General features: G+C 42.7%; 2 protein-coding genes across 4 annotated transcripts in view; one reads left to right on the top strand and one right to left on the bottom strand.

Annotated features, from left to right (window-relative positions):
- Positions 1–1,372: 1,372 nt before the first annotated feature.
- Positions 1,373–27,220, bottom strand: part of LOC113744330 (endonuclease domain-containing 1 protein) — a 29,479-nt gene continuing 3,631 nt past the window's right edge. Inside the window, exons 3-4 of one of the 2 annotated variants that reach the window (XM_027273386.1) lie at positions 2,482–2,852; positions 1,373–2,278 (exon numbers count right to left, since the gene is read on the bottom strand). In XM_027273386.1, the coding sequence (XP_027129187.1) occupies positions 1,670–2,278; positions 2,482–2,784 (912 nt within the window). In that variant the 5' untranslated portion in view covers positions 2,785–2,852 and the 3' untranslated portion in view covers positions 1,373–1,669. The remainder of the gene's footprint in view (positions 2,279–2,481; positions 2,853–27,220) is intronic. The other variant, XM_027273387.1, reaches the window with a different exon arrangement.
- LOC104920017 (uncharacterized) lies at positions 7,424–26,577 on the top strand. 2 transcript variants are annotated; one of them, XM_010732166.3, is made up of 22 exons: positions 7,424–7,825; positions 10,082–10,216; positions 12,394–12,450; positions 12,982–13,105; positions 14,284–14,340; positions 14,878–15,097; positions 15,199–15,438; positions 15,567–15,722; positions 15,806–16,090; positions 16,346–18,951; positions 19,054–19,180; positions 19,736–19,841; positions 20,492–20,697; positions 21,923–22,074; positions 22,163–22,231; positions 22,329–22,477; positions 22,579–22,693; positions 22,785–22,972; positions 23,048–23,189; positions 23,271–23,397; positions 23,500–23,670; positions 24,649–26,577. In XM_010732166.3, exons 4-22 carry the CDS (start codon positions 12,987–12,989, stop codon positions 24,670–24,672), a joined length of 5,259 nt encoding a protein of 1,752 aa, XP_010730468.3. In that variant the 5' UTR covers positions 7,424–7,825; positions 10,082–10,216; positions 12,394–12,450; positions 12,982–12,986; the 3' UTR covers positions 24,673–26,577. The 2 variants fall into 2 exon arrangements, with proteins under 2 accessions (XP_010730468.3, XP_027129186.1); XM_027273385.1 differs by lacking the exons at positions 22,163–22,231; positions 22,329–22,477; positions 22,579–22,693; ... (3 more) ...; positions 23,500–23,670; positions 24,649–26,577 and having other exon boundaries at positions 21,912–22,052.

The following is a 27,220-nucleotide window of genomic DNA, read 5'->3' as shown; positions in this document are numbered from 1 at the left end:
TGAGGTCTTTAAAATCATCTAGAGGGGTTTGAGTTTCAAAGCCTAAAATAACTTGGCAGCAGCGTTTTTTATGAAGGGAAACCGTCCTCTGATCTCTGTTTATTCAGCTGCTGTACGCAATAAATCAATATTACAGCAAATATCCTGAAACACACAGACGCACCGCTCCTGTTGGATAAAGCATTTGTGTTAATGCATGACTTTCCATTCATGCAAAGCCTGATGTGGAGATAACTGATACATTTAGTGCCGGTGAATACGCTCTTTTAGACCTCATTGCACTTGTTTATTATCTCTGCAAAGTCAAATATTTCACTCTAATCAACTGTTTTTTATTTCCACATTACATCTTTGGCATTATGAATATTGCAGGTACACTTATAAGAAACACCTGCCTGCAGCTGTTTTGTACTTTTATTTTTGATTAGTGTGCAAGAATTCCCAAAAGAAGAGCGGGAAAAAGCCAAATCTGACCTTGCTCGAGTCTACAGCATTTGTACAAGGGTACTATACATCCATTTATAAAAAGTTTTAATAGTTTCCCATATCTGGAATACCAGCATTAGAATAATTGGTTTGAATTATTGCTGCAATAAGAAGCAAGTTATTAAACCTGGTTGGATCTAATAACTTTCATGGCCGATGTGCACTGTATTAATCCAAATCAGCTTTGTTAGAGCTTAAGCAGATTCATCGTAAATAGGTTGCACAAGTGTTTGGGTGACTGATGCACAAGGTAATGTCATAGCACTTGTCTTTTTTTTTTTTTTTGCGCTCAACCCAGTTACCTCTGCAGACACAGAAAATTCTTCCCCTCCATCACTAGATGGCAGTGTGCAACTATAATCTACAGAGAGGGGCCTGCTGCATCAGAAGACTGTTTCCAACACCAACTGAATGAGCTGCATTGAAAGGAAACTCAGTTTTGCTCAACCTCACTGTCATTTTAGGATGACGGCAGCTCAGAAGACAATCTTCAGCATCACATGAAGTATAAAATGTTAAATATGTTTCTATGTTATCATATTCACAGACGTTTCTTTTCATTTTTCATTGGATACTCAGCTAATATTCACACTAAATAATGAAATGTTGATGTTAAACTTTGTGTATGCGATGTTCCATCCATTAAGACTTTTATAACTAGTAGACTGACTAATCAGACAGCCATAAAAGTCAAATCTAATCTTTATAACTACACCAAACTTTCAAACTCACACAATGTGTCTGTCTTCCTGAGCTTATCTCACATTCAGCTTTTAATAGAATTACAAGGGAGCCGCAGTAAAAGATGAAAAACCCAAAAAGTATACAAGTACAGTAACACAATCACAGGCCAATTAAATTAAGATGTTTTATTTAATGAGTTTGCATAACCTCCCAACAAAGTATCTCTCCTGTAAAATATATGTCATGTTTCTATATTTTCTGTAAGAGGAGAAAAAATGAGAGAAAGCATTCATCAACACAATCTAATTTAACTTTTTTTTAAACCATAACCAGCCCTGTTTTAAGCTGCAAGGGGAACTTTAAATTAACACTACAGAGAATTGTAATATCTGATTACCATTACTTTATAATGTGGGTGGAGGGGAAAAAGCACAAATATCTAGTTGAAAGTGAAGTATGAACCCACTGCGCACACAGAAGGTCAAACAGGGAGAGCTTTTCAGATGGTATGCTGGAGGTACAGAGGCAGGGGGGATGGGGAGATGCAGTTGTCGTAGAAGATCTGAAGGTTCTGGTCGACATCCATGCTGTTTTTCAGAAGGATCTCAAGCTCCTGGACCGACATCTCATGCACGCTGTTGCCCTCTTTGGCGTTCTTGGCCATGGCTGCGTAGGACGGGAAGCGGATGCGCACATCGTGCGGTGCGTTACGGTCGTACTCGGTGCAGCAGTACGCGGACCAGATGTCTTCAGGGATGGCCACTCGGTCCTGGTTGTTGCGACGGATCATGTTGCCTCTGGTGGTCACTCCGGTGACGATGTAGGCCGTGCCACGGCAGAAGTTGTTGAGGCGGACCCGGATCCGCTCCTCATACTCGCGCCAGGGCCCGATGTTGAACTCCCTTATTTCTGGCACCACATTGGTCAGAGTGTAAGTGGCTGCACGGTCGTGTGGAGTGGACTGATGCTGATCTGGGTTCAGGTGACCTCTCTCGTACAGGACCACATCAGAGTAGTCATCCAGGACTGCCTGGCTGTCCTCAAACTTCATGTGGAGGTATCCGGTGGGGAAGGGCAGCATGTTTCCATTTCCATCGATTTCTGCCAGCTGTGGAGACATACAAGAGCACTTACAGTCATTTTTGTCACATGATAGGAAAAAACAGTTCCTCCTCTCCTCTAAAGTAGACTAGGTTTAAGCCAAAAGACATTTTAAACATCTGTGAGAGTAAAAAATAAAAATGAATGAATGAAAAAACCCTTTAAGAATGAAGCTTTTGTCATTTTTAAAAATCAAATGAATCTCCTAACCTGTGGCTCATACATCCAGGGGTAGTCAACACGCCTGTCTCCTTCTGTTTTCTTGAAGGTATAAGCCGAGTAAACAGGAATCCTCTTCAGGGGGTCATACAGGGTCACGAAACGAGGTTTGTCTGCGTAGCGTTGGCAGATCTTCTTCAGTCTGCTCTCGATGATCCCCCGCGGTGGAGTCCCCATGTACAGGGAGTCCTTGCATCTTTCTATGTGATTGAAATCCATGACAACCGTTCCTGATGTTAGAGGCAGAAAACATATTTTCAAGAGAGCAAAGAATAATGCTGTTAGCATGTTCATGTTGTCAGGAAACGTCTCCCTCTCTGTGGCTCCTGCTGTGGCTCCTGCTGTGGCTCCTGCTGTGACTCCTGCAAGTACAATGACCCAAAATGTTATGCAGTTATGATTTAAATGTCACAAAGCAGATATGCAAAGCATGTAGAATGTGACCAAGAGAGACAGGCCTCCTAACACGGGTGGGGGCGTGGATGTGCAGGTGGATGCATTTCTCTAACCTACAAGTATAAAGTAATATTGAATAAAAGCTGTTTGTTGTCTTGAATAGTATCCTAAATTATAAGTTTTATTGCTCTTTTTGAAAATACAGCTTCCATACCAAACTTATGGATCTATTGATCTTAGGTTAAGTGCACCATCTCCATTTGAATTACACTGACAGTAGCAGTGCTGTATGTCATTTTTTTTATATCATTATTCTACATATTAAGTTTAGTACCACACCAAATTCAGCCAGCATAGCTATTCTGAACAAGCTGGCAACCGCCACCCCCTCGTGAAGCCTCCATTTGGCACAAAATGTAAGACCTAAAACAACCTGCCAAAATAACTCGATCTTGCAAAAACATTTTGACCTTGCAAAGATCCCTTTTTCTTTCCAGTGACGTAAGTATAAGTGTAGCAGTAAGTGAAAAATCACACTTATTTCTGCTGCGTGTGTGGATGAGACACAGGACAGGATGGTAAATGGGTTATTCAGAAATGTGCTATCAAGGTAATAGTAAAATGCAAAACTGTGTAATCTGTCTCAGTGATGAACAAAAGGCCTAAAGTGACCCGGGAGGATCAGACATACTATACAGTGTGAATGGTGGATAAGCCAATGGGCAAAAGGAAGATAAAGCATGTTAAGTTTAACTAGAACATATAGTAACAAAGAGTGTATGTGTGCTTGGTCTGACATAAATGCCCATTAATATTTGCTATTACATAATCAAAGACAATAGTTTTACCTAAAATATAATAGAAAAAGTACCCTAAAATTACCGATGATCCGAGATATTTAACGTTTTATGCGCTTTTGTACAATCAAGAGCGAGAATTATATTAAAACGAGTGTGAAGATGCTAAAATATGAAGAAGCAAAATAAGAAAATAACCCTGTACTCCATTAATACTGTAGAAAACTTTATTTGCTATGAAGCAGAATGAGCATTTCATAGCAAATGGTTCAATGTTCTGCCAAAATGAGTGGTTGACCTATTTTGGCAGCTCGCTGTGTGCAAAGCAATTAATCCATCCGAAACTCTCTTCCAAGTTTGTTTTGTTTTTTTTTTGTCTTCAGCCTGAACACATTATGCAAATTCTTCTTTTCATTACGACACATTACTACCACTATTTGAGTAGCGCGTGGCTGCACGGTTTCCAGCAGTGCAAAGGACTCTTGCATGTTGGTGGTTGCACTGACTTATAACGGATGGATCCACTCATCACCCAATGTCCTGCCAGTGTCCTTTGCTCTGAAAAATATTACCATCTAAATGAATGATCCCCAACCAAGGTTTACTTATAGGTCAGAGTTGTGAATCTCAAGAACAATCAGGTGTTTGTGACTGTTGAAGCAGTTGCAGGAATGGATAATTGGTCAAGATGGATAAACGTTATTATTGTTATAAATCATATCCACTTTGAAATAATGAATAGGATTAACACCCAGTTAAAAATCCATTCACACTTTGGCTGCTGTTGATGTTGAAGTCTGATCTAAATGTCTTAAACGTAAAGGAAATATAAAAAGCATTGCTGCAGATGAATGGTTGGATTTTCTGGTGCTGTCCTGCTGTCCTCTTCTCCAACTCTGTTTTATGCAAATTGCAACTGTTTGTCAGATTAGCCGGAGCAACAATTCTTCACTGCCCTTAATAAGTCAATTTGAATGACTGAGTGTTGTTATTCATCGTGGGACCAGCTTGCCCTCTCTGATCTAATCTTGAGTTATGACAATCATAACTCACGTAGCCCGGGCTGATGATGTAGTTATGGGAACAGACATTTTTCATATGTCAGCATTTTTACCAATTAAAATTATAAATTCAGACCCAAGTGCAGACACAGCTCAGCTGCCCTCTGCTGCTTCAGCTTCAGGCAGAAGAGAGTCAACAATTTACCGCCGTCGAGTTACACGTTATCAGTTCTTTACTGGTCATGTAACAAAACAGTCATTATCCATGTGAGTCATGAGGGCTGCACTTTGGAGACGATATTTTCTGATATATATATATATATGTAGAGTATGTACAGGGAAACGTTATGACCACTGACAGGTGAAGTCTCGTTATCGTGGCTGGGAAATGTTAGGCGGCATGTTGAACATTTTATCCTCAAAGTTGACATGTTAGAAGCTGGAAAAATTAGTAAGACTGAGCGTCTTTGACAAGACCCAAGTGGGTCAGAGCATCTTACAAGTGTGGCTCTTGTGGGGTGTTCCCGGCCTACTGTTCTCAGTACTGATCAAAAGTGGTCTACGAGCGGGAAAAACAGTGACCCGACGAAAGGGTCATGGGAGGCCTAAGTCAAGGAAACACATGGGATCAGGATGCACTATGGGAAGAATGCAATCTGGCGGAGGCTTGTTGTGATGCTTTGGCCAATGTTCTGATGGGAAACGTTGGGTCGTGCCTTTCATGTGGATGTTACTCTGACACGTACCACCTGCCTAAGCATTGTTACAGATCATGTACATCCTTCCATGGAAACAATATTCCCTGATGGCAGTGGCCTCTTTCATCAGAAAGCAAATTATTCAGGCCTCCGAATTCCCCAGATCTCAGAGCACACGTACACCACGTGAGGCAGGTCATAAATAAATGTTATAAATTCATATAAAACACAGTAACCTACGATAATCTAATGTATTCTGTTGTAATGTTGTACTGCATTGTGATTCTGCTGTATTATATTTAACCCCTTTCTTTACTGTATCAAATAAATAAATAAATAAATAAAAGCTGCTGGCAGGTCTGCACGTTCTGCACGTTCCTAAAGCTCAGACTGCCATCATGTAATAATGTATTTTTCCACTTGGAGGCAGTGCAAGGCTTGTTTGTTTCTTGTTTCCAGTTGCTGTGTTAGATGCATAAATTAAAAGTATGACAAGTGTAACAAACACAATTTATCACATATTAAAAAAACAATTAAAAAAACACTGATGTTAAAGCCTGAATCCAATAAAATTACATTTATTCAGAGTTTTAATGATTAATCAGAGACCAAACATGCTGTACAGTGTGAGTCCATACAATATTGTGTTAAACTATTTTATTCTGCTATGTAAATTCATGCATTTCACATTTGAACATCCCGACACAGATCTGTTTCTCTGTGCTCTACGTGAATTATTTCATGAATTTGTGTTTAAAGTCGGCTTAGTCGGATCTTGCTGTTTTGGGCAGGTCTGTTTTTCCTTTTCCTCTCAAAACTTTTGGCTTTTGCTCTTTGTTCTTCTCTCGGTTCACCACGATTGACAGCTGTAATTCATCTTTAAAAACACATTTGTTTGCCTATTTATTGCTCATTTGTTGCCAAATTAAACTCATCTTTTTTTCTTTTTTTTTTTACAATTTGCAGCTAAATCCACATTAGAATTATTCCCACACAATATATCATAAGGCATTCTGCTGTATCATTACATCCCATGCATGACATCTTTTTTTTTTTTTTGCTTTTTGACAGGGGGGACTGTGTCGAGACAGAACAGATGCTCCCATCGCTTGTGTGAACTACAGGACACCATTTCTAGGCCTTCACTTGAACCACCAGGGGGCTCAATTTAGCCAATATTCACCATGCTATGAGGCTGTCCCCAATCCACTACAACTAGTTTTGCACCAAAGCTTGCTGATTGGTTCAAATACCCCACATGAGCCAAAGCATTGACCAATAGAGTGTAAGACTGATCGAGGGCTGTTGCTAAGGCACTTCAGAGGTTAAAAAAAAAAAAGAAAAATCTGTCAGCAGTCTGCTTCCACCATTTCACTCACACACACACACACACTGCTCTGCCTCCTCATCAGCCCTCCTTTAGTCTCTACCTCTTGCTGTGCACTCACCGAGCACAGACAGCTATGCCTGCTCCCCCCACTTCCCTTCTTTACCGGTGGCCGATGGGTAAAATGTGCAGAGAGGAGAGTGAGTGAGTGGTTGGTGGTTGTTTTGCATTGTGATTGTGAGCCACAAAGACCCTCCCTCGTGCACACACACACACATACACACACACACACACACACACACAGAGCTTGTAGCCCAACCTCCCCCTTGGTTATCCTGTCACTTGACATTTGAGCTCAGCCAACACTGGTGGCCCTTCTGTCACCATTTCACTCTCTCCCAGTTCACCCACCACCCTCCAAAAAAAAAAAGATACCAGCTTCCACCAAAAGCAACAAAAAGATGCTCTTTAATCGAGCTGGTAAATATCATATTTGGATGAGAGCTGCATGAGGTGTGTGTGTGTGTGTTTTTGCACAGGTAAAAACACTGCAAAACTTGTCTGTATGAGCTCGAGAAAGATTCTCTTACAGCAGTGGAGGGATTTAAAATATCTCTTCTACTGTACTGGCTGTGTTCCAACTCTCTCTCTCTCACACACACACACACACACATATTGTATATACACTTTCAGTCACACACACACACACACACACAGGAAGAGGGAAATAAAGAGCCCCTCCATGCCTCTGTCTGCTTTCTTTCCCCCCCCCCACCTCCTCCTCCTGCCTCCTCTACTTCACTGCAAAATGTGATAGATAAAAGATTCTCCCCTCCTTCCATTGGCTCGCTTCTCGTGATTGGCAAGCAGCTAAGGCCCGCCTCGCCGGTCTCTTTACATGGATCAGTCTGCTGTGTGTGCCTGAGCATCAGAGAGTGGAGTGGAAACAGGAAGAGGAGGAGAGGGGAAGAAAGGAGACAGAGGAGAGAGGATCGGGTGAGACAAGGTGGCGAGGAGTGAAAGAGAGGAAAAAGGGGAAGCAGAAGGGGCGTGTGTGGACCAAAGAGAACAAAGGCAAAAAAAACAAAAACAAAACAAAAGAAAAGAAAAAAGGAGGTAATAGAGGAGCACAGAGGAGCAGCTTGATGTGCTTCCTTATGGCTGAATGTAAATGTGTTTGCATGCATTGTGCAGAGTGGGGGGAAAGCAGTGCGAGCGTGTGGACAGAGCTCCCCTCTGTTCTGTGTTTGTCTTACATTTGTTGATCTGCTTGTGTGTCATTGTTCCTGAATGATGTCTGTTGGCTTGAACATACTGCAGTGTGTGTGTGTCTGCAGACTGTGCTGCACGTTCATGCATGAAGCCCACACACACACACACACAGGCGTGCACACATGCAGTGCACACATGCAGGGAGCAGAATGATGAATGTAGTGAAAGGGAGCTGTTGCGGTTACACTCGTGTTGTGGTTACATTTGTGCTCTGTGGAATGTTTAACTGTTGAATATCAGCCCTTGTGTTTATATGTGTGTGTGTGTGTGTGTGTGTGTTTGTGGGAGGTGTACAGAGTTTAAAAAAGCGTGATGATCAATCTCAATTTAGAGCAGCGTCCAAATTGTGTCACACACACACACAGTCACTCGGCTTCCTTTTGAAAGTTCAGCTCTGACACACATCTTTCTGCTTTGTTGTGCGTTTCTAAAAAAAACTCACCCACGCTTTACACACACACACACACACACATTTTTGGAGATAAAATAGAATAAACAAAGGGTATCTATGGTTACTGTCACTAAGGTACAACGTGCACCCAATGTATGCTTTCAGGTTGGTGTGATTGCCAGCTTAGTTAACCACCTGGATGCGAGATTCTAGGTTGCCGGTTCCTCGCACACAAGCCAGCTGTCTGACACACACACACACACACACAAACACACACGTGCTTTCTGTGTCTTTAGTTAACCCGCTTCATTGTCTTTGTTCGTAAAAAAAAAAAAAAAAAAGCTAGTACATTTTGCATTGTTTGCAAAAGACACCCCTCTTTCTTGTTCTTGACCTTGCCTTGGTACATTCCAGTACCCCTCAGAGGGCTGTGCTTTATGGAGCATACACCGGGAGAAGCTGCTATTATGGAAAGGGAGAAGGGGATAGAGCAAGAGAGAGAGAAGCGGGGCTGCAGGGATGTTATTTTTAGAAATGTGATTGATATTCGCCTCATACTGTACGTTCTTTCTCTGTGATGGTGACGCTATTTCAGGCCTGAATCCCAATAAAAAATCATGCATGTGCATGCATTCAGTTGGGTCTTGCCTGTACATTGTCGCTTGTCGCTTCCCCACTTCCATCTGTTCCCTTCACGTCTCTGCTCCTCGTGTTAGTTAGCCAAGGAGCCACCAGAGACCGGTCCTGGTCTCTGGTGCAGCCCCATCCTTCCTTTTATGGTTATAGGATCAGTAGCCTTTACTACTTTAGACACACGTGCACACATGGTGTCTCAAGCATAGAGATGCATATCTGCAGTGGTTTGGCTGCAGTAAGCAAAAGCAGATCCAGGGTGTGAGTGTGAGATCTGTACAGACTGTTGATTTGTCCAAACGAGGACACAAATTGGAGTGTGTGTTTTTTTTTTTTTTAGATTTGCAGCTCATCCATGATGAGTATGTTTTTTTTGTTGTTTTTTTTATTCAGCTGACAGAGCAGGTGTTAAAAGGCTGCAGACAGGAGTGAAACACAGAGGGAAAAAAAACACAGAAATGTGGAAGTATACATCAAATCTTATAGACTCTACACGCCGCCTCCCCTTCTTGCTTGAGGCCTTGCTCCCAGCTCTGGACTAAATGATATCATCGGTTGCCAGGGATACAAGGACACAGCGTGCAGAGAAAAGGGAGGGTGAGGCATAGGCAGAGCCATACACATTGCCTGAAAGAGAAAGGAATAGGCTGGGATATTGGGTATCAAGAAAGAAAAGGAGCCTTGTTGAAACAAGTAGGGAAGATAGCAAAGAGCAATGGGGCCGGGCCATGATGAGGAAAGAAAGCTTTACCAAGTCTGTCAAAGGTTACTGGCTCATCCTTCCTCTTTCTTTCATCTCATTTCATTCCCTCTCTTTGTCTTGGTTTGCATCAAATGTGTGTGAAATCATGTGTTGTAGGGAACCGAGGGACGAGAATAGAAAGGGAAAGAGAATGGCAGCAATACCTGAGGGATGGAGGAGAGATGCTGCCCTTGATTTGAGACAATAAAACCTTTCCTGTCTTGTACATCTGTGCACCAACTGACTGTGGTATTTCCTCACTCTTTCTCTCTGTCTCTTTCTTTCTCTGTCTCTCTATTATGTGTCTGTGTGTGTGTGTGTGTTTGCCAACTAGCGGAGGATGAGCATTTCTATTTAAAGGGATCCGAGACTGCACGGGTCTGCTGTCTTGCTATTCCTGACTGGCAGCATCATCGTATTTAGACCAGAGTCTGTCCCCCCCGCCTTTTCTCTCAGTACTCATTGCAAGGTAAGACTTGGTGACAGGGATGCACACACACACACGCACACACCATTAGATTACAGATAAATGTCTCCAATTTACACCTAGCAGAATCGGTTTGTGTTGAAACTGTAAAAGGTTAGACAGCCAAATGGGGGGGGGGGACTTAGCAGAGATATGAATGGATGCATAGCTATCCCTCAGGGGTGACAGAGACATGACCAGGGTTTCCTTGGTGACAAGAAGGGAGGGGGGGAGGCAGTCTGAGGGGTGCAGACAGCAGTAGGTGTCAATTAAACACCCACCAGCATAATACATGTGTGTACATATGTTTCACTCCACACTCTTGGGCGTAAGGCCTCCCCCCCATTTAACACAATACACTCCTCCACCGCTGTGTTTGCATTGCACATTCTTTTCTTTAAGTTATCGCGCTGCGAAGCCGAGAGAGTTTACCCCAGCAGCAACTTAACCCCTTTTTTGCACATGACATCATTTGGCCTCGCAGCTAAGTTCCAGATGTGCGGCGTTAACCCCGCACACATGGGTTTAATATTGGAAGCACAGAGCCATTGTTGTGCAAGGAGTCAGAAATTTTAGCTGCTGTTGAATGACGGCACACACACACACACACACACCCCTAAAAAACACTGTAAGTGTGTTCTAGTGTGCAGAGCAGGGAGGGTCTAACAGCAGATGGCTGTGTTTGTAATGTTGCTCAAGCACGAGCAGGCACGGGGTTAAAAGCACGATAAGGTGTCACGTCGAGGGGGGAAGGAAAAAAAAAAAAGAAAACTGTGTCTGCCACTGTTGTAACACGGCGCGAAGCGTGACACGCAGTTTACAAGTTTTCGCTATGAATTTAACACGCAGGGAACTTCTTCATTCTGCTTCGGCGCTGACAGTGTTGTGAAGTTGCCACTCAGGGACACAAACAGGAAGAAAGAAAGCGTTAGAGCTGTTGATGAAGAGGGTTTGCAGGGAATCAAAAAAGCAGAATGTAGTGGAGGTGGTACAAGGAATACCAAGACATGCTTTATGTATCTTGTACATAATGGCATGCATGTAGGATAAAGGCATACTGTATATAAGCAGTGTGAGATTGTATGTGCATAAAGGCTTTTTTGTCCTCTTTCTACTCTAAAAATAAATCTGAAATGCAGTTGAGTCTAAAAAGCCTGAAGCCAGAGCCACAGTAAGAACTGTCTGGCTTCAGTTGCTCTAGCAACTGGTTGGAAATGGACTCTTGAAGAGGTAGCTCATTCAGCACTCGCAGAAAAAGGTTAATTATGGCGCAGCAACAGTCTCACCACAAACCTGAACCGAAACAAACGTGTACTGCCGGGGAAGTGGTAAAATGTTGCACAGCAGTTTCTTTTATACTATTTACAAAGTGGCTGTGGGAAATGAATGCACGTCGAGGTGCAAGTTGCTCGCTTCAGCATGCAAAGTTGATCTCCACAAGGTCAGCTCACTTCGCCACAACACACTGAGCGTTGAAGTGTGTGGCAGCGGCAGTAAAGACTGATAAAAGAAGATATCTTTTCTGTCTGTGATAAAGGAGACAAGTGTTGCCAACATTTCTATTTTAATCAAAGGGGAAATTAAGCAATAAAAATGGAACCAGACTAGAAGTGAACAACTTGACAACCAGCCAAACATCTGACCTGGTTTAGGGGTTCAGCGGGCAGCTCACTGTGCCTGTACCTAGATGATTGAACTAGCAGCTGATGGACTGGGTGGAAGATGGGTGCTGTTGACTTGAGACAGAATCAGAGCTTATGTTAATATGTACAGTGGGAAAAAAACCATCCTACAGCAGCCCACCCGGTGCTTTTTGCTCTCTGATTTTCTTTGTTCATAAAGCGAGGTTGCCATGGTCCTTCGTCTTAGTGCCATGTTTTTTTTAGTTGTCACTGGATGGCCACTGGCTGTGGTGGCCGCTGGGTAGCAGTGATTAGAGAGAGGCTGAATGCACAATGCAGCTCTGGCTGACTGATGATATGACCGCTCAACAGATAGAGTGCAGCTGAAAATACAGGAAATAAAATCTAGCTAGAGATACACAAAATTACACTCTGGTCTTGATGTAAATAGATGCACAAGGATATATATCTAAAAAAAAAAGTGTTATTTCGCCAGAACGGTTATAAAATCCATGTTTCTCTCTGATTGTATCTCTGATCTGTGTCTTTTGTCCACAGGCTGTTCTTTGCTCTCAGGTGTGAAGTGGAGGGCCTCCCAAACACAGACCAAGACTGGTAAACACGGAGCATTTCTCTCCGCCTCTGTACTCGTGTCACACTTTACAGTATCACAGCAGTACCTCTACATTTTACAAATACAGTACTGCATGGGCAAAGGCAGGGTGTCCACATTAAGGGAAAGATCCTCTGTTACTGTGTGTGAAAACAAAGCTCAGCAAGCATTGCAAATGTCACCGATACTAACGTAGTGAAGATGCAGAAATGCGCTTTAATGTTGTTTTCACCTGCTGCTGTAATTGGATTTTACTTCACCTGATTACAAAGCTCTTCCTGTAGGCCATTTTTCAAATAATGAATCGGTGAGCAGAGCAGTCGTATGAATAAGCATAAAGGAACTTAAAGCTTCCCTTAATTTGTGTCACGTATTGTGATACGCACTGCTCTTGCGAGTAACTCTTCCATCAGCACATCCATCATTTTATGTAGCCGGATTTCCTTTAAATTGTCATGTTTATTAACGTGTTCATTTTTTTTCTCTATTCAAAATCAGAGCACCATACACATTAAACGACATCTGTGTTTCAGGCTGCATGTATCACCCAGCAGAGCTGTACTCTGGCCGTAACACATGGGACTCCTATCCAGCTGGAGGACCTAACAGAGGACAATGGGCTCCTGTAAACAGTCGCCCCTATGGCCATGCACAAAGGTCAGCAGCACCCTCATACACACTTCCTCTTCATACATTGTTATCTTTTATTTCTAACAGCACAGTAGTAGTAGTAGCTTGTAGTTTTATGTACTGTAGTATTGTTTTTCCCTGTCGTACAGAATGATTTTTAGTTGTGAACACCAACTAGGACTTTTATTAAGTAAACAGGACATTGTTGGCTCTAACTTTTAACAAAGGATATACAATAAAAATATCCCGCACACCCAGAGAGTTGGAAAAAATGTCTAAAGCCTTCCTGAACAGTTCAGTGAACGTGGATAGTGAAACAACTTTAGGCTTGAACTTCCCTAACAAAGGTCATTCCAGCAGGTGGAACTCCAGCCTTTGTTGTCTGGGTTGATTCAAGATAAGCACCACTTTAAGGGACTGGCTGATTAACTCAAACTGTGATGAGCATATTCATGAAAAAGCTGCAGCTGTGAGCACGAACCGATCTGCAGTTGAAACAAGCAGGACTCTGGTGAATGAAACTCTAACTTCTTCAAGCTGCAGCTGAGGGAAGCTTCAGTCTTAGCCGCAGCAGTTGAGGTCGGCTCTAATGAATATGATAGCATCTGTAGCTGTGTGGTTGTGGTTTTGGCTTTAATAACGCTTGTGACTGTGATAAAGAAGTGTGACTCCCAAAGAGACATACACTAAACTACAAACAATAAAAAAAGAACTCATAGCATAGAGCGGATGCTCTAAACAACATACAGTACTGTACGTACTGTCTCCCAGCTGTGAGACAGTGCCACAGTTGTTCTTTCAGGATGATATGAAAGACTGTCTGTTTTAAAAAAGTTTTATAGGGTCACAAAGACAACAAAACCCTCTGCGTGACTCTTTAACCAGAAGCAAACTATGCAAACTCACTTTATATCCAGTGAACTTATTTCCTGCAAAACTCGCTGTTGCCCTCAAGTATCATCTTACTCTTGAGAGATGCAAAATGTAGCAATCGTCAACAGGAAACATTTTGATTGTGACATTCAAAGAAAAAAGCATACAGGGTTGGTTAAGTCAACAGTCAAGGAAAACAAGTAAGTCTGGCTTCAATCTGACTTCTGTCCACGACCAACAAGAGTTTGTTTTATTCTCATGTGAGCTGTATGTTTTCTGCTGCGTTATAACATTTAAGATGTTATGTATGTTTGTTTTTTTTGTGACCACAGATGCCAAGAAGGCCGCAATCAATCACACCATCCACCATCAAGTCGTCTTTATAATAGGTGAGTAAACCGGTATAAGGTTTAGAAGTGAAGTTTATTTATATACAGCAGAGTTGTGAGTAAAACAGGTACAATATTGTGTTGAATCTGCTCCCTCACCTTTACCTCAGTCCTAGCATCTGATTGGTTAGGTCAGTCACATGGTTAGTCACAACAAGGAAGTGCAATGCTGATAAAAACATGAAAAGCGTGCTGCTTGAACGAGGTATCCATCTCCATGCTGCTGTTTGTTCTCATCAAGAGTGATCCAACGACCACATATCAAACCCTCACATTACATCAGTTTAAACATCGTTCATACATTGTAAATGTGCATTTTGCAACGCCTTATGTCATGCAATGTCTTTGTTTCTGAAACTACCTCGAAAGCATTAAAACTTCTGGAGGGCCAACCTTACTTGTACTGTGCAGCAGAACAGTACAACACTTGAAGCCACCATAGATATGACTACTTACTTGCTATGTTAAGCTTGTGTCATGCTGTTGCGTCATTGTTTTGAATTTGTCATTATGTCATTTTTTTTCTTTTTTGCTTAGAGGGGAGAGAACAGTCAACCACATCCAGGACAAAAGCATCTCTAAGGGGCACAGACAGCCTCTTCGTCTTTGGGATGGTAAAGACCGACCGTTTGAGGCCCAGAACTGGCATCACAACTCCGCACGCTCATTCCACAACCGCGCTGGCACCAATAACGGTTATCTAACAGGTCCAGGAGACCGCTACGCAGACTGGGACAACAATGTCAGCAACTCTGTGGTGAGACCTTCAGATCTGGAACATTTTTACCTTCAAAGTAACTAGAAGTCTTTCATCATTTGACTTTGACTGCTGTTTTTTTTCCTCTCTTTGACTGATAGCACGGGGGTCCTCGCCTTCACCGCAACAACAGAGAACTGCAGTCCCTGCCGGAGAGATGGGCTCCCTCAGACTGCCGTAGGAGCTTTCCAGGCAGAATGATAAACAACAGACCAGGACCCTGGAAACGGCCAGTCCTCCATCAGCGGCGAGATCAACTCCACAGTCCACCTCCACAGCACCCTTTATCCCCTAGGGAAGAGTGTCCGGCCAAGAGAAGAAGGGACTCTGCTCCTGATCAGGTAAAGTTTGTAGGTTTAGTAGAAAAAAATCTTGATTTCTTTGCCAATAATTACACTGCTAGTAGCACCACCCATTGGTAAAACCCCATCTAATATGTCAGGATATTTTTTATTGCTTCTCTGTTTAGTCATCTCATCCTGGATCAAGGCATTTTCCTTTAGTTGCCCATGCCCCTTCACCACCTCGCCACCACCGCTGCAACCAAGATGACTGGAAGCCCCTTAATGACAGGGGGGGTCCTTGCCACCACTCTGACCACAGGACCTCAGCAACACAGCAACAGGTAAGCTCGTATAACGATTAACTGATTATTAAAAACTGAGCAAAACACCATGATCATCGTTGATTTCCATTTGAAATTTGCAGGAAACCTCTAAACTGCGAGCTGGAGGACATGGCTTCAGTAACGGTAATCTAGCAGCTCTAAGTCAGAATTGTGGCAGCAGACCACCGCATCATGGAAACAGAGGGAAGGTCGACCGGAAAATCTCGTCTTCACCAGCAGACCACACCCGTGTGCCTTACAGCCACCAGAACCATCATTACCACTATCAGCGGCACACAGGCCACCCCAGAGCCCTACAGCACAACCCATCGCTACACCCTCTTGAGGAGAAAGACTCGCGGAGCTATCACCACAAACAAAGCACAGTGAGAATACACAAAAACCCGTCTGCGTTTTCAAGTTTTATAATGCACTCTTGCAACTGTTGATCAATCAAGTACATGGAAACAGTGAATTAGACATGAAAGCTCTCAATATCTTTTTATTTTCAAAACATGTACCATGTGATCAGGGCTAAATTTCTCTTCTTGTTATTAATTTAAAATATAACAGTACATATTTATGGTTTTGGTACCCTACTCATAAATAAAAGTCTAACCCGATATAATATTACCCTGCAGGAACCTCAGCGCACTCATCAAAGGGGCATTTCAAGGGATCCAGCCCTCACCAAGTCTTCTGGTGCAGACACTCCTCCCTATCCATCCCTCCTCTGCAGTACTAAAGATGGAGGTTCTACTGCCAGCAGTCCTCGTGCTCCTTCCAGTCCCTCTTCATACGCAGCGACCAATGGCAGAAAAGACCCATCAATCATTCGTCAGTGTAGTCCCGGCCTCAGTGGACAGCAGAAACTCCAGGAAAGCCCTACTCACACCCAGAGACCTAGCCTGACATCTACCACATCTCTAAAATCCAGGTTTTCGGACAGCAAATACAGAAAGGCCCCACAACCCCTCGGCTCACGCCAGTCCCCCCACAGCAGGTCAAGAGTAAACAACGCCGAGAAGGAGTTGGAAGAACACAAAAAACCCGATAAGGTGGTAAAAAAGGAGAGAAAGGGTGAAGTTCAAAAGACAAACAGAAAGGGTGAAGACCGAAAAAGGCGGAAGAAAAAAGAGGAAAAACGGTTGGCCGAGAGAAAAAAGAAAAAGGATAGAGCGGCAAAGAAGGAGAGAAAGTTAGGCTTGAAAAGTAAAGTCACAGAAAAAGAAATGTTTACTTCCATCTCCACTTCCAACTCCTCAGGAGAGGCCAAAGTGAGCAAAATGGAGACTGCGACTCTGTCCCCAGAAAATCAAGGCCAGTCACCACCCAAACATAAGCACAGGGTGAGGAGTGACCGAGCAGAGAGGACACACAGGCCGTCCACAAACACTCTTCATCCCAGGTGCACTTCACCACAGCCATACTCAAAATCTGATAATCACAAAATGCCCAAGAAGAACAGCGCTCCAAAACGTCCCGTCAAGGAACAGGTACTACAGTCTCTTCCCAGGAACACCCGTCCGAACCAGACCAGCAAGAAACCCTCCAAAGTCTCATCGCAATCGGAAGACGGACCAAAAGCAAAGTCAGACGATACACTCCCATCTCTTTTATTTAAAGCCTTAGCACCTCTCACTACAGCTTGTTCTATTAGCTTAGAGCATCCCATCCATTGCAAAGAAGGTGGGCAGGGCGGTGTACTCAACGCCCCAGACCTACAGCCTGTGGCCGTGATGGGAAATTTGCAGGAGCTTGGAGACAACCTTGCGAATACTCCGCCTGTTCTCAGCTGGCAGGGCTCTCCAGTATCGGCTCTGGGAGAAGATGAGGAGGAGCTAGAAAAGGGGGTGATAAGTAGACCTGTCCTCCAGCCCAGCCCTACCCAGTGCTTTTCTCCTCCACCTGTTGACAGTGAGAGCGTTGATGATCTGAATAAGGAGCCTTGTGAAGCTCCACCATCTAATTATTCCCACAATGTCACGTCTGACCTCTGTGATCTACCGGTAATGGAACAAGATGCTGAGGAAGAAAAGGAAGAAGAAGAGGACAGCACTGGGGAAACTTCTGGCTCTCTTCTCAATGAGCTTCGCCACCATAAAACAGGTTTGGATGATGTCTTCAAGAGCCTGGCCACCTTTCTCGGAGGCCAGAGGGCCACATGTCGAGGGGGTCCATTCGGGGGTCCTCCTGCTGGCACCACCAGAGGAGTGAAATACTCCTCTTCTCTAGAATTGGGGCCAGAGATTCACGAACATCAGGATTTCTCCCACAAATCAGATCCGCCAGCATCTTCCAAACCTGATAATCAATCACCAACTCACACTACCTCAGACACACTCTTGAAATCCCACAGTCCAACACATCTGAAGGAACCTGTCTCGGACTCCCCGGTGCAAAAGAAGCAGGAAGAAATTGAGAGTGATATAAAAGAGAAACGAGAGGGTAAGGATGCAGAGATCCTCCCAGAGAGGAGCGAGTCATCGCTCCTGGAGAGGTCACTGAGTGCAGAGCTGAGCTTGACCACCACACACACAGCCTCCATCACCAGCCTCATTACTGTCTCTGCCATGGAAAAGCGAGGAAACAGCAAAGAGAGGCAACACGTGGGTGCAGAGAGAAAAAGAAAACAGAAGACTAAGGATGGAGGAAGAGAAGGGGAGATCAAGATTAAGATAAAGGCAGAAGAAAGCAGTGTCAGCTGTTCTAAAAACAAAGCAAATGAAATAAGCGGTTTGGAAGAAAGGGATGTTTCATCTTCAGTGCTTGTCATCTCTAGAAACTCACCCAGACCTCTCAAAGATGGTACGAAGGGCCAGATTCCTCAGGAAAATCAAACCCCGAATGGCAAAGGCATCCAGAGAGAAAAAATGGACACTCAGAACGCCGAGGGGAAAATGTTAACGGCGAAGAAAGAAAGTGTCGTTGAGTTAGAAAATCTGATATCCTCAGCAGCTGGAAACACAAATACCAAGACTTCGAGCTCAGCGTCAACCATAACAATCAACACATCCAAATTATCTGCGTCCACACCAGCAAGTAAACCTCCCTGCTCATCTCCAGTTGACCCACTGAAACTGAAAGCATTGTCCATGGGTTTGTCTAAGGAGCTAAAGATCCTCTTGATTAAAGTGGAGAGCGCCGGAAGACAAACATTCAACATCTCCGAGGTCGAGGGGCAAAGAATCCCGCTTTCCAAGATTGGCATCAGTAACACGGCCACTGAAGTGATCAGAGCTTGCAAGTAAGTACCCAGACGGAGATACTCGAGTTTGGGCGTCTCATTAATTAGTGGAATTTTGATGCATTTTGTCTTTTTATTTCTCTGTCGTGTTTTTTTTTCCAGGGGGATAAGCGTGAAAGGGAAATTCAAGGAGTCGTTCCTGCTTCCTGCCTTTTCTGTTAAACCTCGCGTTTCCATTGACATCCCCATTCCTCGAGAGAAACTCAACCCTCCTACACCAAGCATTTATGTGAGTCCACGCAGATGATCCAGCCCAACGAGTCAACTGACTAACCCTAAAAGAAAAACGTGTTTTTAGCCATGCTAGCTACATGGTTCTAAGGATGGCAGACATCGGCCTGTTGTTCAATCAGTCAGACGGTCCATCACTAAAAACTGAAATATCTTAATATCTATGTGATGGATTTGTACCAAATTTTCCTGTTTCCCTCAGGATGAACTGTAATCACTTTTAACTTATAACTTTTAGCCTTTAGCTCATAGCATCTCTATGCAGCCTTGCAGAACCCCTAGCATGGCTGCAGACTCCAAGTCTTGTTCTTATATGAATAAAAGACTGTAAGCCATCGGCATAATCGTATTGAATTCTTTGAAATCACTTGAATTATTCCTTAGATCGTTTTCTCGATAGCAGCAGAGTGAGCTGCCTTATCATACCTTGTTTCAAGACATCTACAGGTTTCCAGCCTCTTGTCAGTATTTTTCATTTGTTCTTCAAGATTCAAAATTAATCGCCCGCGCCGCGTTCGGACGTTCGTAATAACTCTGCGTTTCTTTCCTACAGTTGGAGAGCAAGAGGGACGCCTTCTCTCCAGTCCTGCTCCAGTTCTGCACTGATCCCAAAAATGCCGTCACTGTCATCAGAGGCCTTGCTGGCTCTCTCCGCCTTAGTAAGTTTATACGCCCTACTCATCTCAGCTAATTTAGTATCACTTTGCCATTAATTAGGGGCTTTGTTTGGGGAAAATTGTTACGCAGAGAGCAGGAGGGAAAAAATATATGTCATAAAACTGTACTGTACTTTATCTGTAGTAGACATTTTGATAACTTTGAGTCATTGCTATAATGAAAAATGTGCCAAGGCCACCTTTCACAGTCACTGTGAGAACAAGATGCAAATACAGGTAAAGATTTGACAACTAAGACAAAAACTGTTGAAAACTCTGTATGACCAACCCACCAATAGGACAGCATACAGCGACACATTCTCATAAAACTGTCCCATCTCATCTCTATTCTAACTGATCCATATTTGAATGCAGGCCATGTATGGTTAACCATTACATAATGCTGGGAGACTGGGCTAGATTGTTGCTTTGAATGTGTTTGCATATATGTATGTGTGTATTTTACAGTCGTCCAGTCAAGATAAATTTATCTTAATACCATTCATTTTTCTTTTTTTCTCAATGCCATACTTTGTAGAGTCAAAAAATAAAGTTTTATGGCAACATAACTGAGACAACAACTATATTAAAGTGTTTAATTTGTATTTACCTGATAGTTACCTCTGTTCTCTGCTTTCTCTTCCCTATGCGAGACCTTGGTCTGTTCTCCACCAAATCTCTGGTGGAGGCCAATGCGGAGCATGCGGTGGAAGTGAGGACTCAGGTTCAGCAACCCGCTGATGAGAACTGGGATCCCAGTGGTGCGGCGCAGACGTGGCCGTGCGAAAGCAGCCGCTCACACACGACTATTGCCAAATACGCCCAGTACCAGGCCTCCAGCTTCCAGGAGAGCCTACAGGTAGACATTTTCCCTCATGGCAATCACATAAAGCACACAAATGGCTTAATGTTTAGTGGTTATGAATGTAATACAAAAGCATTATTAATTGACTTAAGCCTGTAGTGCAGTTCTCATCAAGAAGAGAGTGTTTTACAGACATTGGGTCTCATTCAAAAACATTCATAAGAATTTGTTTTTAAGTAGTTTTTAAGTTCACCAATCACCACTTTATTTAAAACTGTCTCCTACGTTTGGATGAACTTCTCAAAAGTTCAGACTCGTGTGCAGATAGCTGGCCTCTCTTCAGAGGGTGCAAAACCTCAAATCATAACATAACACTTAATCTGAATGAATTTGGAGTTTGAATGTGACACTAACATGGGTGAAAATTAAATATATAACAAAAAAAAAACTTAAAGAAATTGGTATTCTAGTCACTGTGGCTTTTCTCATTTACTGAGAGCGTATGACTTTAATTTTTGGCACAGTTTGCTCAGCTGCCTCAGGCTCAGGTTCATCCTCTGTTCGACCCAGCAGTGTAACGCCACCTACTTTATCATCCAACTTCATGTTTTAATTTCTGCCCTCATTTCTGGGAAAGTCTTTACTCATCCGTAACTTTTTTTTATGAATGAAAAACCCACAAACAGAACGTTAGGGGCGTTTGTTACGCTAATGATCAAGTCTCACAAACATCTCCTCATGAGCATGTGACTCACGTTATTTATCTGAATGACTGTAACGAGTGATTCATGACAAGTGTGTACAGCTGAGAGAGTTTTGTGAGTCAAACGTGGAACCGTTCAGGATAGGAATACAACTTTCTTGCAACTGCTACTGTAACTGTTGGTTTACTGAAATGAATAATTTCTTTTATATCATCTCTGGTGTGTAACGATTTCTTCTTTGTAGTTCTTTGTAATATTTCGACTTGTTGTTGTTATACCCCTACTAGAGTATAGTTACTATAATTAACACGTATTTTCCCACAATTAGCTCATCCCCTTTCACCACAGTGCTTTATTATTAAACATTCCTCCCATAATCCTGCTAATTTCAAGCAATTTCCAAAGAAAAGCAAAGTAAGCAAGTGTGCGGACTAACGAAATCCACACACGTGGTAGGTAAATAATGATGCATTTCACCAAATCTTTGTCCAGCACTAACCTTTTTAAATGTAATGATGTATCTGTCTTTAGCTGTCGGCCAACCTGTCAGCTAAGCTCATGTAGATGTGTTATAGGAGGAGAAGGAGAGTGAGAATGAAGAGGAAGGAGAGCAGGACGAGTCCTCTGAAGCATCAGCCACAACAAAAGCTGGTCTGACACTAGCCGACAGTAAAGCCGCTGCCATCTTCAGCAAAGCGCAATCTGTTAATGCCACCGGCGCACCCAGGTTAGCAGAAAACTGTGATCTGTTTGTATGAATAATTCAGTTGTTTTTTTATGTGAACCACATCTCAGACTTTTTTTTTTCTCCCCAGCTCAGAGCAGAAAACAGCGGGGAAGATCATTAAATTCGGGACCAATATTGATCTCTCTGACCCTAAAAGGTGAGATAATGTTCTAAAACTCTGCCAACTCTTAACTGCACTCATTGAGAGAGGGGTCCCTGTCATTTCACACTGGCCGTTAATATTTGTTCATAAGGTGGAAGCCCCAGCTGCAGGAGCTGCTGAAGCTGCCAGCTTTCATGCGCGTGGAATCCAGCAACAACATGCTCAGTCACGTCGGTCACACCATCCTGGGCATGAACACAGTCCAGCTTTACATGAAGGTGCCAGGCAGCCGAACGCCAGGTCAGTGCATGTCTGACAAAACATCTAGGCATTAGTGATCCCCGTGATTGTACAAGTGGTGAAGTAATGTCTCAAGCTGAGCTGTTGGCATTTCTCATCAGGTCATCAAGAGAACAACAATTTCTGCTCGGTCAACATCAATATCGGGCCCGGTGACTGTGAGTGGTTTGCTGTCCATGAGCACTACTGGGAGTCTATCAATAAGTTCTGCGAGAAGTGAGTCAAGGCTGATTGATTTAACACCGGACGCGACAAGAAGCGACAGTATCTGTGCAATGAACGAATGTGCTGAATTGTTTCCCCTTAGGCATGGAGTGGACTACCTTACAGGGTCCTGGTGGCCGGTTCTGGAAGACCTCTACAGCTCCAACATTCCTGTGTACCGTTTCATTCAGAGACCTGGAGACCTGGTGTGGATCAATGCGGGGACTGTACACTGGGTCCAGGCGGTGGGCTGGTGCAACAACATCGCCTGGAACGTGGGACCACTCAACTGTAAGTTAGGAGGAGCAAGAGACTAATCGCAAATTCAATAAGCTGCATCAACACTGTGTTTTTTCGCTCCCCCAGCGTACCAGTATCAACTCGCCCTGGAGCGCTTCGAGTGGAACGAGGTGAAGAAGGTTAAGTCGATCGTCCCCATGATCCACGTTTCCTGGAATGTGGCTCGCACCATCAAGATCAGCGACCAGGATACCTTCAAGATGATCAAGTGAGATGTCTGTTTGTGCGTTTTTAAGTGTGTGTGTGTTTGTTTACATCTTTCACTATCTCCCGTCTCCTCCTCCTTCAGGCACTGCCTGATGCAGTCCATCAAGCACATCCAGATTCTGAGAGACCAGCTGGTGGCTGCAGGGAAGAAGATCTGTTACCAGAGTCGTGTGAAGGACGAGCCAGCCTACTACTGCAACGAGTGTGACGTGAGTCCCTCCTCCTTTCGGCATAGCACATTTGTGTGTGTGTGTGTGTGTGGTGTAGATGCATTCTCAAGCACGATATGAACCGTAACCGTGTCTGTGCAGGTGGAGGTGTTTGACCTGCTGTTTGTGACCAGCGAGAACAGCAGCAAGAAGAGCTACGTGGTGCACTGTGAGGACTGCGCCCGTGCTAAGAGCCCAGGGCTGGCAGGTGTAGTGGTGCTGGAACAGTATCGGATAGAGGAGCTGATGAAAACCTACGACAGCTTCGTGCTGGTCAGTCTCACTTTCTAATCATGTACACTAACACCGATGACAGAGAGAAATTCTCAGGGCCAGACCCGGGTACAATAGGATATTGTCATTGTAGTGCAGGTCAAAGGTGCAGGGCTTTAACATGAAATCATAAAGGAGTTTTACTTTATTAGAGGAAGTAGAATTAGCATTTACTTTACATTACACTAGACCATTTTCCAAAACAAACCATAAGAATTTAAATACCCTTTGAACTCAATGGGATTCACTCCCAGTTTTACATATATAATCTCAAATTACACACACAGAAAGGGCTTACATGCAAATGTGGGAGCAGGAAGTGACCTGGCACCTCTCCAGTTACCTGTCAACAGTCCAAACTCCATACAACCCTACAGACTGAGCCACTAGTCACCTATTAATTGAACGCATGTCAGTATAATATACTGTATGAAAATCAGCTTTAAGAGTCTTGCAAGTGGTGATCCATTACAGTGGAAAGCAGTGTGTTTATTTGTTGTCTCAGTTTACATTATTGTTACTCTGGAGCTACAAGCACGGACTGAAAACCTTTTATATAACGTGATGTACAGAGGGAGGTCACAGCTGCACTGTCAGAGTATCATAGCATAAAGTTTCAAAAAACAGTAGGCTAATGCAAAATAAATGTACACCGAGTCACAAGGGGATTTTCATACCGCTGTTCCCTTACAGATGATGTGTAGGTTATCTAAATTTATCTATTCTAACACTTTATATTGTAGCATCTGTATAAATCGACTTTATTTGTTTAGCACTTTTCCAAACAAGGTTACAGGATATTTTTTTTGTTGCATTTGAGTTTGCACTGGTGTCAAAAATTCATTTCAATTCCACAGTGGCGGTTTGTATTTTGTGCGTATTAGATATTTTGTAGTTGCGTTGTTTATATTGTGGTCCCTAGGTGCACATCACACCAGCTGAGCTCTGTCCTCTCCTTCTTTTTCTCCCCCCTTTCAGGCTTCATCACCCTTTTCAAAATGAGGACTCCTCGCTGGTGTCTTTCAGCCATAACCAAAACTCTAATGGCAGCACAAATGTTGTCTTCAAAGGCAATCTATTCCTGAAAAACAGTCTCTGAATCAGCCAATCACGTTTACTCAGTATTGTTTACATCACACAATAAAGGTATGGATACTCAGCCAATCCAACTATAGCTCACTGTCTTCCCCATACCAGCTGCTGATTGGACGTGTGTTTTGAAATAGAATGACTAGACTGGTACTTCTCATGAAAAGCATTTCAGAAAAAAAAAAAAAAAATGTGAGCACTGCTAGCACTGAAAATCAGGTTTATATGTTCAACGGACACTGCTGTGATTCAAAAGCGTCAAGTAGCCGGTTCTGTGTATTGATTCAGGTACTTTTATGCAAATTCAGTAGAACTTTTTTACACCAATCTAGTTATTCTATATGTCCATGAATTTGCTGTGATTCTGTTGTACCAGCAGGGGAATGGCTTCACAGGAGAAGTAGCTGATTGTCACATTTGGCATCATATTGGTTCCTGTTTTTGTTTGGTATTCAGGTAAACTCTGACATTTGTAATTCCTGTCTGTACACTCTTGGAGGTGCTATTCCAATCTTATTTATTCTCGTTAGATACTTAAAAAAGTTTTACCAGCCTAGAAGTACACCACATTGGCCTTGCGAACTGTATTTAGAGGAGAGGTAATTAGAGGATTAAACACCCACAAATGAGGTTTTATGTAAGTATTAAAAAAAAATAAAAAATTAAACAAAAACTTTTATCAGTTTCTCTAAAATACGGGTTTACTAGAGGACTAATATGGTTTCATTCTTAGTTGGAAATCAAGTATGTAGATGGAAAAATTCATTTTTTTTCTGTTTTCCAGCTAAGTCCAGCTAAATAGTCTTTGCTGTGGTTTCTTTGATACACCCAGAAAAACAGACACAGTGTCGTTTTTATTTTTGGAATGGGAAAACAAGTCCCAGTTTTATACCTCTTTTGTTGCTATGTTCTTGTTTCTAGATGACAGAGAAAAATAAATAATTGTAAATTGTGAATGAATTTATGGGATACACAGTGGTGTGCACAGACAGGCTACAGAGAGCGGGGCGGGGAGGGGGGGTCGCCATTGATGTTTGTGTTAATGAAGTGTCCGTTACAGTCTGAAAAAAGTCCAAAGAGACACACAATCATAATCTTCTAATGCAAAAAGCCACTGATGAGGCAACGAAAGGCCAAACAGACGAGCAGACTGAATGGCACCTCATTGTTTTTACTGTGCCCCAAACATCTGTCCTGATGAGGCTCAGCTCCGTGCACTGCCACAGGGTTTAGTGTATTGTGTTTCCAGTTTAACATGAAGAGCACATGAATTGAGACACAGCAAGTCATCTTTTTTTTCCAAGTCTCTCCAAGATTTTTGTTGAGGCTGCATTTTCCAACCTTTGCCTTTTTAAAGGTCCAGTGTGTAATATTTAAGGGGATGTTTTGGCAGAACTATGTTTCCATCAGTCTATATTAACCTAAAAATGAAAAATTATGTTTTTTTATTACAATAGAAGAGAGGGAGGGAGGAAGAAGGTTAGGGTTAGTTTGTTTAGCCACCGTAATTCCTCCTTCACACTTGAAACGGAGGGTGAGGCGAGTGGTCTTAAGTTGTTTGCAATCTGCGACTTCACCACTAGATGCCACTAAATCCTACACACTGCACCTTTTTTAAATGTAGTTATAATTCAAAGGTGACAAAATGTATACAGTTTCAGTAGAGCGTGACCGATACAAGATACTGTATCTGATACTGATATTATTTTACAATACATCGGCCAATGGTTATTTGTTTTGAATAAAGACAATATACAACTACAATTTTGACCAAGATGCATACATTAAAACCTTGTTTGGCTTTTCCATACTACAATTTCTTTCTTATTTATCAACCGACCTACACTCACATACCTGCAATAACCTTCTAACCGCTGACATATTGGCAGTTATCGGTCTAGCTCTACTTCAAATTACATTCAGAAGCTTCGATTCCTGCATAAAATCTGATCATCGCTAACTACGCTGGGTTGAATTTGCATGCAGTGTCTTGGTTGCAGATGTTGGGCCTGTTTTTTTGTTTTTTTTATCACTTAAATACATGTTCAGCGTTACCGCTCTACAAGCATTCTCATAATATCCGCACGATTGACAACTTTTAGATCTTTACCCGCCGCCCTCATTAGCCTGTGCACACCATTTACTGTACATAATGTATCTGTTTTCAGGTTTACTAGAAGACTTATGTAGTTTTGTTCTCAATCAAAAATCTAATTTGTATATGGTCAAATTTGTCCACCTCAGTCACTTGTTTTTGTTGTTGCTATATTATAATACACCCTAAAAATATCCTGTTTCACTCTAGTTTAAATTACTGCAATGGGAATTTCTTCCGACTTTTATACCTCTTTTTGTTGTCAGTTTCTGTTTTTTGGATTACAGAGGAAATGGAAAATTGTAAATTGTGACATTATTTATACTGTACATGGTTGTTTTCTTATATATTTATTGCATATCAAAG

Source organism: Larimichthys crocea, chromosome XXII (genome assembly GCF_000972845.2).
Source record: "Larimichthys crocea isolate SSNF chromosome XXII, L_crocea_2.0, whole genome shotgun sequence".
NCBI classification, from domain to species: Eukaryota; Metazoa; Chordata; class Actinopteri; family Sciaenidae; genus Larimichthys; species Larimichthys crocea.
Note: the sequence above shows the minus strand (reverse complement) of the source record. Positions and strands in the feature narration are given on the sequence as shown.